Consider the following 14,802-nt stretch of genomic DNA (forward strand, 5'->3'; position numbering starts at 1 on the left):
CCAGGGGATCATCTGGGATAGCAGAAAGTAACAGATTGAAGAAGGGCAAAAGGCAATGTCTGACAGCAGGTTAAAAAAAAAAAAAAAAAAAAAAAGGAGCAAGAACAGAAATGGGAACTAGGCTGAATTTCTTCACTGAAAGATAAAGACGCTCTGCTGTGCTCAGCCTGAACAATTGGTGCTAGCAAAGAAAGTGAGAGCATGATAAGCACGTAAAGGGAACCCACAACGAATGCCTGGCAGAAGGCACGCTTGGGACTGATGAGGGAAATGCTCCATCTAGTTTAGGAAAGTGATATGCTGACAATGATTGTCAACAATGAGATGCTGTCTACAGCCTCAACAGATACAAAACATAGTTCACCTACTCATGAAGAGTGAGTTGTTTCAACCCCCTACTGTAGACAGCATACTAGAGACCTACTGGACCAACACACTGATATGTCTCTCTTAAGCTGCTGCTGAGAAGCATTTGGGCCCAGGTACTTGACCTGAATTTTAGATCCAGCAGTGATGAGGCCTAGAGAAAGAGGAACTCATAAGACAGTTCTTATATCACTGTTAAAACACTCCACTGCCAAAGACATGCTAGCAAATTCATGTACACTGTTCATGTACTCTAGAACCACCAACATTAGGCAAGAGATGCCACAACAAAATGTCTGTATAGTGGAGCCTGCATTAACAATATTCAAGCAACTGTTCAAGTTTTCTGTTAAAAGTGTTTCCAACCCCACCTTCCCTGCCATATGACCGTACTAATATGTATTCACTAGATGATATCAACTGATCAGGTGCAGATGACAACAGCTTCTCCTCACAACAAAGAGGTGACACCATATATACACTTATTATAACCTCTGGACTGGTCTCCCTAATTCTACTCCCTAACACAGACATAATCCTTGATCAGGAATTTGTTTTAATTCCTGCCCTCAGAAACCACCCAGGGACATTGAAGAACTACAGGCAAAGGTCTTCTGCATGTGATGTGTCAAAACACAATGCCCTAATGTGCACACATTAAACTGAGTGGATCAATTGTCCCAGGCAACTCATCTGCTCCGCAACAGCTTCTTTGCTGAGTACACATGTACTAGAACAGTGCAAGAGTGAAGCTAACAGATGAGCTCCTGCCACCTTCAGGGCACAATGAAGGAGACCAGCTTGATTCCATAGGTGAATGAGAGGGAGAATGACGTGACCATGGGGTCAAAAGGGGTCCACCATTTATACCACGCATACATCACAGCAGTTCACATAAGTGCTGTTGAAAACAATTGCTGCTGAAAACACACAAAACTGCTATAGCCTTATTCAGGAAGGAGTGAAAATTCTGCAACTTGGCAAATATCACAAAGGGGATGTTCCCAAAGTAAACCAAATCAAACGAAACCAAAACAAACAGAGAAGGGAAACAGCATCACCATATGTCCTGGGGATGACCCAGACACAAGCTGGGTGTCAACATTTTTCCATATTTTTCGGAGTTTTCCTGGAAGCTCACATTTGCCTTTGCAAACAGAAGACACCCAAAAACACATTCTGTGGAGTTACAACAAATTGAGCCAAGAGCCTCTTCATGTAGCCCAGCACCCTACAATGCTGACCCAGTGCCTCCCCCAACACAGCCTCCCCATCTAGCCCACTGCCCTGCACATCTCTGCACTGCACAAACAGTTCTCCCACAGTCCTGTTAGCATCCCAGCACTGCAGAAAGAAATCCATTTTGTGGTTTATTTGGTTCATGCACCATAAAGTGGTTTGCAAGGACAACTGGGAACCCATGAAATGCACTCACACATAGAAGACGGCAGACATCTCAAAAAAAAAAAAAAAAAAAAAAAAGGCAGGCAAATGCAGATTTACTCGCAGGTCAACCTGTGCATGTTATGAGACAGAAATTAAAGAGGATGCAAGTGGAATTTCTGTAACAAGCAACAGACAAGACTTCCTGTAACAAGAAGCATTTTAAAAGACCCACAGCATAACCCAACATCACGCTTAGCAAAAAGACATAACATATGGGAAAAGTCCAAGGACTCTAGACTGAAGTAACACAAAGGCATAGATAGCTAACCCTTTAACTTAAAAAACACAATTCTATTCCTGGTTCAACAAGACACGCTTCAGCTAACCTCTGATGAGAAAAAGAAAAGACCTCCTCCTCACACAGTCCATATACCCCTGCCTTCTTCCAACACATCTCAGTCTTGGCCTCTATAGAAAACAGCCGGGGCTCTGGACTGTGCTCCTGGCAGAAACACAAATCCCTAAAGTTGAACTCATCAGTAACAAATACTAGACACTCCGGATGCACCAGAGCCAAAGGCAGGTGGTGGAGAGGGGAATTTCCACAAGGACCTAAAATACCGGCTCCAAACAAAGCCGCGAACTGCTTCCCTGCCACCACCCCAGCTCCTCTTATTTGAGCAGGAGCAGCTGGCCCTGGGCTTGCTCTAGCTCCAGCTGTCAAATCTCAGTTACACTTCTCACTTCGGCTGAGCTTCCAGATAATGTTTTGGGGGACGCAGGGATAACACTGAAGTCATGTTTGTTAAGTCTGACTGAATCATTAAAAGGCAACCAATGAGCAAAACTGTCTTTCTTGCTTTCAGACAATGCTCCACTCCAAAAGAAGAAGAAAGAAAGAAAGAAAGAGACGAGCACTTCTCCAAAATGCATGGAATTACTTCAGTGAAGAAACAAACCTATTTGGAGGGGAAAACTCTCCGAGCCCCCTAGCACACTGCAGCTAAGCATCTCAAAGCAGCCAGCCACCAAAAGGATGCAATCAAACCACCTCATCTCAACACAACGGACACACGTGCTCACACCTCCCTTCACCCTGGCCTGATAGCACCATGACTTCAGCCCAGCAATTTGGTCACAGCTCCAAAGCGGCAGACACCTAGGCCACTCCTGCACCTGCAGGCCGGCTCCCTGCGGGCACCTTCCATGCAGCCCTGTCAGTACTGCGGCAAGGGCCAGCACGGGTAGGAGCCAGGTCAGGCGTGGGCCGCTCGCTGCGCCGGGCCGGCAGCTGGCGAGTGCGGCAACGGCGTGCAGTGCGCAGGGCGGCCCGTGCCATGGCTCTCGCTCAGCCTGGCCGCCACGCTCTGGGCCGTGGCAGCTGGGGCACAGCTCTGCCCGCCAACTGATTGGACAGAATCGTTCAGTGGGAGGGGCTGCAGTAAAGCAAGAGCCAATCAGCACCATGAGGGAGCAAGAGGCGGGAGGGCTGGTGTTATGGGGCGGGAGGGAGCCGCCACCTTCCCCCCCGCCGTGCAAAGGCAGACCGGGCAGGGGGACAGGGCCTCAGGACAGAGCTGTCACTTGGAAAGCTGTGGATTTAGCTGAAAAAAAGTTTAATGAGATGTCACGCTATGCACTTCCACGGCAGCACAGGCGGAAAGACCAGAAGTGATGTCTACAAAGACAGCTGGGGCAGCTCTGAGGGGTCGCTCCAAGCAGCACGACTGAGAGGAAGCACGGGCAACCGACTAACTTCAGCAACGAGGCACCTACTTTTATAAGTGTTTGATCACCACCAGCAGTTGCCCTAGCTTAGCCTATCTGCACGAGCTGTAGAGATATGTGAACTGGAAACAACACTTACGGGGCAGAGAGAGGAGGAGGGTGTTGAAAAGAGACCACTGCTGCCAGCCTCCCGTTCAACAACCGTCCTACACGTGAACCTTCCCAAGACACTGCCAAACAAACCTGAGCTAGTCCTAGCGTGGCAGTAAGATCAGGCCCCACACCCCAGGTGCAGCACAGCTCCAAGTCGAGGATGGACTGCTGCAGAAGGTCAGAAACAGTCAGTAGGTATATGGGCTTCAAGGCAACCCTGAGGCCATCTCCCAGGCATCACAGACAAAGGGGGTGGGGGGTGGGGATATTGGTGTTATTTTAAAGATTCAGTGGGCCTACACCTACGTAAAAAGCTAAAATAATAAGAACCGACATACTTTTCAGAAACACCATAAAAGGAGGGTTTTTTTTTTTTCCAGGAGGAGACTACCTACAACAGAACTCTTTCGAGGAGCAAAGCTAAAGTCCAAGAAAAGAGAGAAGCTAAAGTACAAGAAAAGAGAGAAGCTAAAGTACAAGAACGGCCAGAAGTTCTTACTTTTAAACATAAACGTTTAAGCCATGAAAAATTCCAGGTCTGGTAAGACTCCATTATTAAAATAAAAACTATGTCATACCAACACAGAATTCCCAGTGACCCAGAGCTGCAACTTGTCATCCTCATTCTCAGGTCAAAGAAAGCCAAATTAAGTAATTCTCAACTTGATGTCACTTCTGGAGCTAACCACATACCAACCAACAGTCAGTATATAGCCATGAAGGGTACTAAAGAGGCATCTCTGGCTACCATACAGAACTTAATGTCCATGAATCCAGTACAGCCTCAAAAACATCTACTTATTACCCTTTACACAAGATAGCGCAAAGACTGATGCTGTTCCTCCTACAACTTCTAATGAGTAGGAGAGCTCCTGCCTCACCCCATGCAATCTTTCTCCCCGTATACAAACCTCAGCTCACAGGTGGTAGCAGCACATTAGCTACATGTTGCCTCAGAACTGACATAAAGGAAACATGAACTTTGTGTGCCGTACAAGAGCTTTGTTTAAAAATTAACTCGTTAGGAACAGAGTGAGGTAAAGAGGTCTTGGAAACGTAGAATTTGGAGGGCTTTTTTTTTTTTTTTTTTTTTTCTCCTTTTAGTTACCAAAGTGGTGAACCTAGGCTACTACAATTTTCTTTGTTAAGATAGGCCAATTAGCAATAAGATAAAGGTGCTGCACAAACTGTCAAATCCATACCTATTTGACTCATGCGTAGGAGTATGCTAGCCCTTTTACTTGCAAAGGGCTGCACTGCTGAGAAAGGAGAGAGAAAACTGCCTGACTTCTAAATATGTAAGAAGGACAAAAGAAGGGATATAGGAGGGAAGTTTCAGCCCAGTGCTGTATATTGTGGTTCTAACTCATGTTTGTGTGACGACATCTAAGTAAATGCACATACTCCAACTAACTTTCACAGACTTTTCCGGTACAGAGGGGGATAACAGAAGGCAAGTAGAAGGAATAAACTGCTCCAGACTAAGTTGCCATTAAATCCTCCTACCAAGGAGCGTGGAGTATCCATGAATAAGCCGAAGAGCATGTTTAAGAAAGCGTTACTATTGAAGATAATATTAAGCAACCATTTTCCTTAACTAAATATCACAAGAAAGCCATTCAAATAATGTTTCTCTAGACTGATCCTGCATTCACAGGAAGAACCCCTTCTCTGCCAGCTGGCATCATCTCTGAACAAGAGGTTTCAAACCTTCACATACTGATGACTGCAGTTCCAAGACCAGGGACTTCCATCAGCAAATCAACCTATTCAATTTTGCCAGGATGGCTATTAAGGCAAAAGTCGCTCTTAAGCACAGTGATTTCAAAGAACAGAGTGGAACCATTGTCTTGTATTCTCCACTAGTCCAAGCATTTTGGTTTCTGTCTCGGCAATCTCTTTCATCCTAGATTCTCCACTAACTTGTTATTGGAGCTTGCTGCAATAGCAGTGGTCCCCAGCAATTGCACAGGGACATGAAACAGTAAATGAGAGACCAATACACAAATAATCAATTTGGATGGACTAACTGCCTAGCAGAATTTACAACATGGGCTCTTTTGCTTGCTGAAAATCAGTTGTTTTAAATTCTGCTTTTCTATTTGCTCCACCTGCACAACTACAGCACTATACCAGAAATACACCTGAGCACTAGGCAAGCAGCAAGTTCTCCCTGGAACGAGCAAGCTACATTTAACATTTCCCCTTCCCCTGTTAAGCCTTCCCTGAGGGCTTCTATTCTTCAACAAGACTACAGTCATTCTGTTCAAGGAACTATAATAGCATAAAAAAGGTTCTCAAAAAGTAGTTGGTTACTTCAAAACACTTTTAAACAAGCAGAGAGGGAAGGGTAGAAGTAGGAGGAAAGGCATTACTCTCCCAACAGAGAGTAAATGAGAAATTGTACGGACCCAAGCAATTTCTTTCTATTTTCTTCTTCTGCCAACCTCTGAAAAATCAAAACATTATCCATCAAGGGTATTTACATAAAGCCAAAAAAAAAAAAGCCTGCCTGACAGTCTGTGACATTTCAATTAATGTTTTCAAACACCTTCCTAGGAAGGCAGAAATTTCACATCCTGGAAGACAGCCCCTATGCAGGTGTGCATATGTACACACAAACAGGAGCAGAGCTTTAACACTTGGGACAGTTTGAACACCCATCCTAGACCTTTGAGGCTGAATGCCCCAGGATGCACCAAATTCAGGAGTTCATAAAACTCCAAAAGCACCTCATTTGTTGTATTACAAAACTTCCATTTCCTTCCAAATCAAGAAATGAAGGGGTGGAAGGCAAACACTATTAAGAAAAGGCATTCACAGAGTTCTCATGAACTTCATGGAGAGGAAGATAAAAGTAAAGTGAATCATTATCACCATCTAAATCCACTTCTCCTGACGATGCACCAGACTCTCAGACTATAGTGATAAGTGCTTAAATACAGCAATAAAATCCATGAGATTCTGGGAAACAAAATGGAGTTTTACTTACCATCAATGAAGTACATTACTTCAGTAGGTCCACACACTAGTAGTTGTGCATCATTTCCTGAAATCCCTGACTGTTTCTTAAAGCAATTTAATACATACAGACAAATTACTCAAAACAACTTAATTTTTCATTAAATGTGATCTCATCTTCTGCTTGGGAAATTTAGTTCCCACTGATGATCTCGTATTCATTTATTCAAACCTCTTTGGGAACTTCTTGGTAATTTTTCCCCTTGGTATTTTCATCCTTTGAATTCACGCCATGCAGTTACTGTTTACACAAATCAGGTAGTATAACTTCTGATCCTGAATGGATATCTACACAACTAACACAGCACAGCAGAAATTTCAAATATATTACTCGCACAATTCTAACTTTGTTTTAGTTAAATGACAGAACATAAATTCCACTCTGAGTATAAATACATATATATATATATATATATATATATATCTCCCCATGTGTCTGTCTGTCTGTCTATACATAGACAGACAGACAGACACACACACACACACACTCAGCAAAAAAGCAGCCTCACAAGTACTTCTGGAATGCAAGTACAACATTTCAGTGACACTATTATTCACATTATTTCCTTCTTTTTGCTCTTTAGTCAGCTCAAGAACATCATGGTACAGGTTACACAAGACATTCATGCGCACATCCAGCCTTTAAGTAAAGCACTCTGGCCCCTGGATCTGCCTCCAGCCTCTCTCAACCTCACCTAACTGGTTAAAAAACTAAAACTTCCTATTTAGGAAAGTCAATAAGGATCTGCAGAGATACGTAATGAATTCCAGCTACTGTCACAGACTGCTGTAATGCAGCCTCACAAAATTGTCTTGAGCAAGCTGTAACAATTCCCAAGAAAAAAGCTCAGCATCAGTTAAAAACAGAGGTTCAGGCATAAGGCTTAATTGCTATTAATGTCTATTTTGAACACTGGGTAGTACACAGGACTCATGCTCCCCCACTTCAGAGAAGTGAATCCTGCAGAGGGTGGAAGTTTGTGCAGCGATGACTTCTCTCTAAATTAACGGTTTCAATACAGAGGTAGCAAAAACAGTGCTAAGAATTTCATGTAGTCTAGTAAGTCTTGCATAAAAATTAACTTAAGGAGAAAAGCCATTTCTCAGCACTTTGTGAGGACTGCTGTTTCTAAGACAGATGAAAATCAAATTCCTCCAACTTTGCACTCGATTTGTAGCAAGCTTGCTTACAGGGTTTGATCTACAGAAATGAGTCCAGGTTCCCCCAAAGACTACAACTATGAGGAATCTGAGAAAACCTTGCTGACCTTCTCCTAGTAACAAATCTACATTTACTTCCCAGAAGGGGATTCAAGATTTTCTTGTACGTGATCTAATCAACTGGTACTTCACAATACTTCTAGACATGGAAACCATAGATCAAATCGGCACTTGCTTCCATCCTTTGAACATCAAGAACCATATAAGAGCATCTAAAGCATTATGTGTGTACCCTGTTATGACTTCAAAGACCCCATATCGTGGCTTAGATTGTAATGTTCTCTCTTCTAGCTGAGTAAATAGCTACCAGAGAATGAACAAGGTCTACAAACTCCTTATTAGGACTAGGTCTCAAAAATTTCCTAACTTACACTGAAGGAAGTACAACTGTGCCCGTTTTTGATAAATAGCCTACAGCTGACCTAAGAGCCCATCTTTTTAAAAGAACCACAAATAGCCAATGTTAAATTGTCAAATATACCACAACTGTGGAAATCACATTTCTTTATCTTTAGGAATTGATTTGCGACAAAAGGAACCCCAGAAGCAACATGAAAATTACTCACAAAAGAACAGAAGTACTTTTTTTGTTAAAAAATTTTTTTTTTTTTGATGGAAGAAAGAGGACTGCTGCAGATCCAGTGCTTCATGCCCTTCAAACGTACAATTTTTCACAAGCTAAAACTACACTGCCAAATCAAGCAACTTCACATTACAAAATGTTTGACAGGAGATAGTGATGACAACAGGACTAAAGAGGGCTTCTCATATTTCCTGCAGATAATACCTAATTCCTACCAGATAACACCTAATTAATTGATACCAGGGTCACATGAGCTTTCATTTTCCTCTTGGTTCAAAACATCTGTGAAGAAGCTTTTAGAAGATCTTGTCCCCAGACAGGTAGGAACTTCTCTCCTAACAAGTCTAGGTTTCTGCCTACTAAAAACAGGGCTTTTAGAAGCCTGTAGAATAGGGTCAAACAATTAGAGAAATCAAATACCCTTAAGGTCTGTAGGGGAAGAAACAAGGGCTATTTCATGACATCTCAAGCGATGTTATACAACCTGTCATGACAGGAAAAGTCTAAGCTCTATGCAAATTTCCCCGATGGACTTCCTACCTTTTTACTGTGAGCTAGAGTGCCCTTATTCTTCAGTTCCAGCAGGTTTATATCATTTGTTTAAACTGCAGCAATTAAAAAAACCAAGCAAGTTTAAGAACAGTAGTAATAATAAAAACAAGCTCATGTTACACAAAGTTCCCCCAAAGAAAACAAGCGTAGCTGATCTCTTCCCTTTCAAAAGGCATGAAAATTTAGGAACAGCCACTATCAACAGAGGCTATCAATGCCTGCATTTAAATTCACAGCAGTGCTTTCTGGACAATTTTTCAGAGCATCTCATTACCTGGGATCACAGCTAATATTTAAAGCAGAATTCAGCAATACCAAGAACTCTGCACTCAGTACAAGCCACCCGGGATTTCCTTCTCTTCAGCTCTTCACTGAACTGCATCCAGCAGCTTCAGCCCTTGAGATACAGAAGAATGAGCAGAGCAAGCCTTTTCCTCTTTGATTCTAGCTCAGGGAATAAACGGATGCATAGGTCACACACTATTAAGGAGAACCCTTCTCTCAGGCATTTCATGTACTCAAGATCTGGGCCACAAGAGATTTTCTTACCCAAGCACTTCTGCAGCTTCACTAGAAGTGACAACACTTGCAGACTAAAAAAGAATCTAAATCTGCTGTTTAAAAAAATAAGAAAATACCAACTATTTCAGAATCATCAATTAAGTGAAATAAAAACTAGCTCTGCGAAGAGATCAAAGACTCTTCACACCAGCAGAGAGCAGAAAGCCCAAGAGAATATTAAAAGTTTTCTACAGTTCTGCTAAAGCCCTGCACATGTGCTATAGCTCTTCAAATAGTTAAATTATTTTGGAATCATTCTTATAAAACACTGTATAATTTTCAACACAGGGCATATGTTGTAGGGCAATCCTGGGAGAACCGAACAGAGAAAATGATTATGTCCCTTTAAGGCCAAACTACAAGAAATGCAGTAAAGAAAAATTGCTATAGCCACACTTACTTTTTGGCACAGGTTCACTTTAAAGCAAGAATCAAGGAGAAATAATTCTGTAGGTGTTGCAGACTGTCCCTTAATTGTATCTTGATTTCAATTTTTTTTAAACTTTATTTAAAGGTCACCGCTGATATCATCTGAATCCATACAGGAGATTAAAAATCCTGTCTTGATTGCACAAAAGAATGTATGCATGAATGTGCATTTGAATGCTGGGATGATCATTTCACTGAGGTTTTCATTCCAGTTAGAAGTTTATTGTCTCACTACATAGAAGGTAAGTACTGGTGTTCACTGGTAGTGAATGGCCAGATGAAATTAATACACTTCCTTTTCATTCATCATCACTTCTTGTCCATACAGCAGACTTTCACTTGAAAGAAACTGTAGTCAGGTGCAAGAAAAATCTGATATACAGATTCAGTGATTGTTCTACCAGTGCATTTTAAAAGAGGAAAAAAAAAGGGCAAAGAAAGCAAATAAGCCAACAGCACTTTCAATAGAGGCTTTCCACCGAAACGGCAAGGAACACAGATGAGAGTGCATCGCATCAATGTGCTGAGCCAAGACAATCATCTTCCAAAAAGCACTAATTTGCATGTTTAGACTGTGTTTTCAGCAAGCGCGCTACGTAATGCAGTTGGGTGGGAGCCACACTACCATTTATCAAGCTTGAAAGGATGAAAACCACTTTTGAGACACCAGGGAGGAAAACCCCAATAGCTAGATGCTTCAGATCATTTTTTGTTGAGTCAAAGTACTGCAGTATCCTAATAGCTCCTGCCCACATTCTCTCCAATATTATTACTTGCCCTGTGCCCCTGCCTCATGTCTAAAGGAGTCACTGCTACTGAGTAAGAGTTCCTGACTCTTGGGTTTCAGAAGGGAAAACTAAAAAATGTCAACCGAAATTTCCCAAACATGAGCTGACAATGTAAAATCAGAGGATTGTGGCAGCAGACTTTACTCCTACCTTGTACCAGACTACAGCTACACGTGCTCCTCCCCAAACTAATCACTCCCTTTTTCACACTGGTCACCAGTCTAGATGAAGTTACCACCATTACGTCCTTATAGATTTTGAGCACAAGTTTCCTCCTCTCCTGCTCAACCCCCGAAAGGTTAAAACATACGCTAACTCACACACACACAAAACAAAACCAGGGAAGGGGCAGGAATAGTGAAAAACTTACCTGAAAAATTCCGAGACACAAGCATTGTTGTGAGGATTGCGCCCTGTGGGGAAGAGAGAGCAGCGATAACAGACAGCTTCACTCACTTCAGAAAGGGGCTGGGCTGACCCATAGAGAAGGGAGTGATTCAGATGCTAAAGCAGAGGCATCCTAATACTACTCTGGAAATGCCTAGTGTATCTAGGACTCCCATACGTGGCTGTTGGATCTGACATGGGATCGCTGAAAGACCCTTGCCTTTCTGGAGTGACAGCTAGAGGCCAGGCAGGACAGCCTAAGACCTAAAATGGCACTAAGAATTACGTTTAGACACATAGTTGCTTCTTGGCTTTTAAATAGCAGGTAACTGCTCCATATGGAAGCCAGAGGGTTCTCCCTAGGTACAGGCAGGTATCATCTGATACACTGTTCCTAGGAGGCAGAGATAACGAGAATTTAGCACCGGAATTTAAGAATTAGTTGCTCTACTTCCACTCTCTTGCAGGAAAGTAGAAGGGATGGATTATGCAGCATAGAAAACAAGAAGCCCATGAAACTTACGGCTCTGGAGAAAGAAGCTATCCAGCTCCTCAATATATACTACTTTATTACCCTGTACAGGAAGACCACATAAGGTACTTCACTAATGTTAGTGAGCTAATCTTTAACAAAAAAAAAAAAAAAAAAAAATTACTGTTACTACAAAGGCACTAACCTCAAATTCAGAGGACTAAAAAACAAAACTCCAAACTAACATATACTCACCTTCAGCTTCCTTCTAGCATTGAACTTTCTCAAGCATTCCACAGTCTCCTGCCTGTGCATCATTGAAGCAACAGTGGATCGTTGCTGAAAAACAGGAACAGGAAAAGATCAACAACTTATTTAATCAAATCAGCCAGAGTTCTCTCCATTTGCACGCAGCAAGACATGCAAACTAACATGCCTGAGCCTCTCACCTCTGCCTGGCTGCAAAATGCCGCAACCAGTTTATAACTTATGAACTTCCCAAGATAGCAAGAAGTGTTAGGTCAGGATGGCTATTACAGTTCAGTGCCTGAGAAACTGTGACTGAGCATCAGTACTCCCTGTCTCTCAGGCACACGAAGGGGTCAAAACCCTTAGAAGACAAAGTCAAATCAACAAGCATATCCATGGGGGACTGAGGGGAGGCACTACAGAAAAGGTCTAGATTGTATTAGTAACAGCTGCAAAACAAAATATCCAGCAATAAATAAAAACTAGTCAGTGGTATCTCTCTTGGACATGGCAACTCACTGATTCTAAGTGCTTGACCAGCAAACACCTCAGCATCTTTGCATCAGTTTTGCAGAAACAGATTTTCAGTGTGCATCGGGGAGGATCATATGGCTCTGCTGTATCAAGGCAAAAACCTGAGCATAACCTCTAGCCAGTGATGCACACCTGTCACCCACAGTAGACTGGAATCCCAGCAGCTGCTAAAAGAGAACTTCCCAGAAGCGTTGCCAGTCATTTAGAACACATGAGGAAGCCAGAGACCAATGTCAAAGTAGCTGTTGCTTTGCATAGAGCATAAGCTCAAATTCCCTTTACAGGGACAGCGGGTAAATGACTAACTTGGCAGACTAGGGTGTACAAACCCCCCATTAGTTCTCTCCTGCTTGGAAAAAATTCTTTAATGGCCAAGAGAACTGTAAACCATGCCCAGATTCAGCTAGTTTCATGGGAAAAGTCTGCTTCGATCCTGTTTTGAAAGCTAGTCACTTACTGCAGTGTACACTAGTTAAGTGTGGAGGGAGAAGGTAGCTGAGCTATCCTCTAACGAACTTGACGGTCACTGCTCACGCAGCCTCCTTGGGAGTGAAAGTGATGCCTAGGTGTTCAATCTGTCTGAAAAGGTTCAGGACACATACTTCAGAAGCTTACAGACGCTAAGAAAGTCAGCGTCTCTGATAGTCAGGACCTGCTACTGCATTTACTTGAGAGGAAAAATACATTTTCAGAGAGAAAATGTATGTTGTGTACATGGAGTGCACAGGGCAAATGGAAATAGCAAAAAACAACAGGCAGTTTGAGTGAGAGACAAAGGGCTACAAAATGAAACTAAACTTCCCATAACTCTGGGATGGAAAACCTCTCTTGAACCGTTTTATGTTATGTTGCCATGGGAAGTGAGCTACAACAATATATACACCTTTGATTTCATGCCCTGGGATGAAAGTTAAAGATATGGGAACTGCTATTGATTACAAGCACGAGGGGAGGAAAAAGCCCTCACAGGTGCCCAAAGTCTCAGTTAGTGTCAAGTTTTGACTTCCAAGGAACTTGCATCACTTGACAGCAGAAGCCACACTACTGTTACAATATAAGTTTGAACTGCTAATTTGCTATTTTACGGCAGAAGGAAAAACTACCAGTTTCTCAAGAACGAACTAGTCCTCAAGAACAAAAGAACATAAAAAGGAACACATTTAAAAAACAACCTAGAAAGCAGATGCATGCTACAGTACTACAAGAGCATCCGGTTAGACTTAGAACCATGTCATCTTGCTAAGAAAAAAAAAAAAAAAAGGGTGGTGCTACTCCCCAAACCCCACTGCATTCCAAGATTTCTTCGCCACCTTTGCAAAAGACGCAAAATAGCCATGTGTGGGGTCTGGAAAGGTAGAAGCTCCACAGAATAGTAAAAGATATTTCATTGCTTTCAGGTTTACAGCCAGTTAGCTGCCACGCTGTGGAAGTGTTCCAAAATTGCAAAGATGCAATACAATAAACTGAAGTAGAGATGCAGAACAAAAAAAAAAAACTAAAATATTCTGTCTGATGCCAATCTCCATCTGACATTGCAGGATGATTTGCATTGGAAGTGGAGATGAGGGGAAAACTAGAAACTACAGACATTCGAGAAATAGTTCTAAAAAAAAAAAAAAAAAAAAAAGTGAGTTTTTTTTTTTTCTTACCGCAGCAATAAAAGCATCACAAAATGACAAAACTGTCTTGCTGCAGGTCAGCCTCCAAAAATCACATTTTGAAGTATTTAAAATATTCTGGGCTTAAGAGTAAGCCACAAACCAACCTGTAACAGAGGAACACACTTACGCAGACCCATGGATGTTTGAGAGCCTGGTCAGCTGTGATGCGCTTTGCTGGGTTTATCGTCAGCATTTGATTAATTAAATTCTTTGCTTCAGGAGTCACAGTGTCCCACTCAGGTGATGGGAACTGAAAGAAGAAGAAGAAAGAGATAATTAACTCAAAGTATCTTCTCCAACTAGCAGAGGGGATTTTCCCTCCCATATGGTTGAATGCCAGCTTTTCCCCTTTTCGTACCAGGGCTAACATATTTTGGGCTAACTAATTCTACAGAATCCAACAAATGAATGGTACCAGACAGCAGGACATACCTGTACCTTTCAGTAAATACAGGCAGGAAGATTAACAGCTTTAAAAGCCTTTAGGATTCAGTCAGACCTTTGAATTTCATTCATACTCACCAGTCAAAAAAGTACAGTCATAGATCTTTTAACTGAGTTGTGACATGAAAAACACAAGTATTATTTTTTTAACCCATCTTGCTCTTTCTCCAACATGCTAAAAAGCTATAACAGCATATATAATATCACAAACACTTTTCTATAGCAAAACCTTATGAAAGCAATAACTGCTAACACATAACATCCCAG

At 42.1% G+C, this 14,802-nt stretch overlaps 1 protein-coding gene across 37 annotated transcripts in view; it reads right to left on the minus strand.

Moving 5' to 3' along the window:
* Window positions 1–14,802, minus strand: part of CAMK2G (calcium/calmodulin dependent protein kinase II gamma) — a 278,435-nt gene that overhangs the window by 29,647 nt on the left and 233,986 nt on the right. For all 37 annotated transcript variants that reach the window (XM_068950443.1, XM_068950449.1, XM_068950422.1 and 34 more), the window contains 3 exons: window positions 14,219–14,341; window positions 11,903–11,986; window positions 11,159–11,201 (listed from right to left, as the gene is read on the minus strand). In XM_068950443.1, the coding sequence (XP_068806544.1) occupies window positions 11,159–11,201; window positions 11,903–11,986; window positions 14,219–14,341 (250 nt within the window). The remainder of the gene's footprint in view (window positions 1–11,158; window positions 11,202–11,902; window positions 11,987–14,218; window positions 14,342–14,802) is intronic.

This window comes from Struthio camelus, chromosome 7 (assembly GCF_040807025.1).
Source record: "Struthio camelus isolate bStrCam1 chromosome 7, bStrCam1.hap1, whole genome shotgun sequence".
NCBI lineage: Eukaryota > Metazoa > Chordata > Aves > Struthioniformes > Struthionidae > Struthio > Struthio camelus.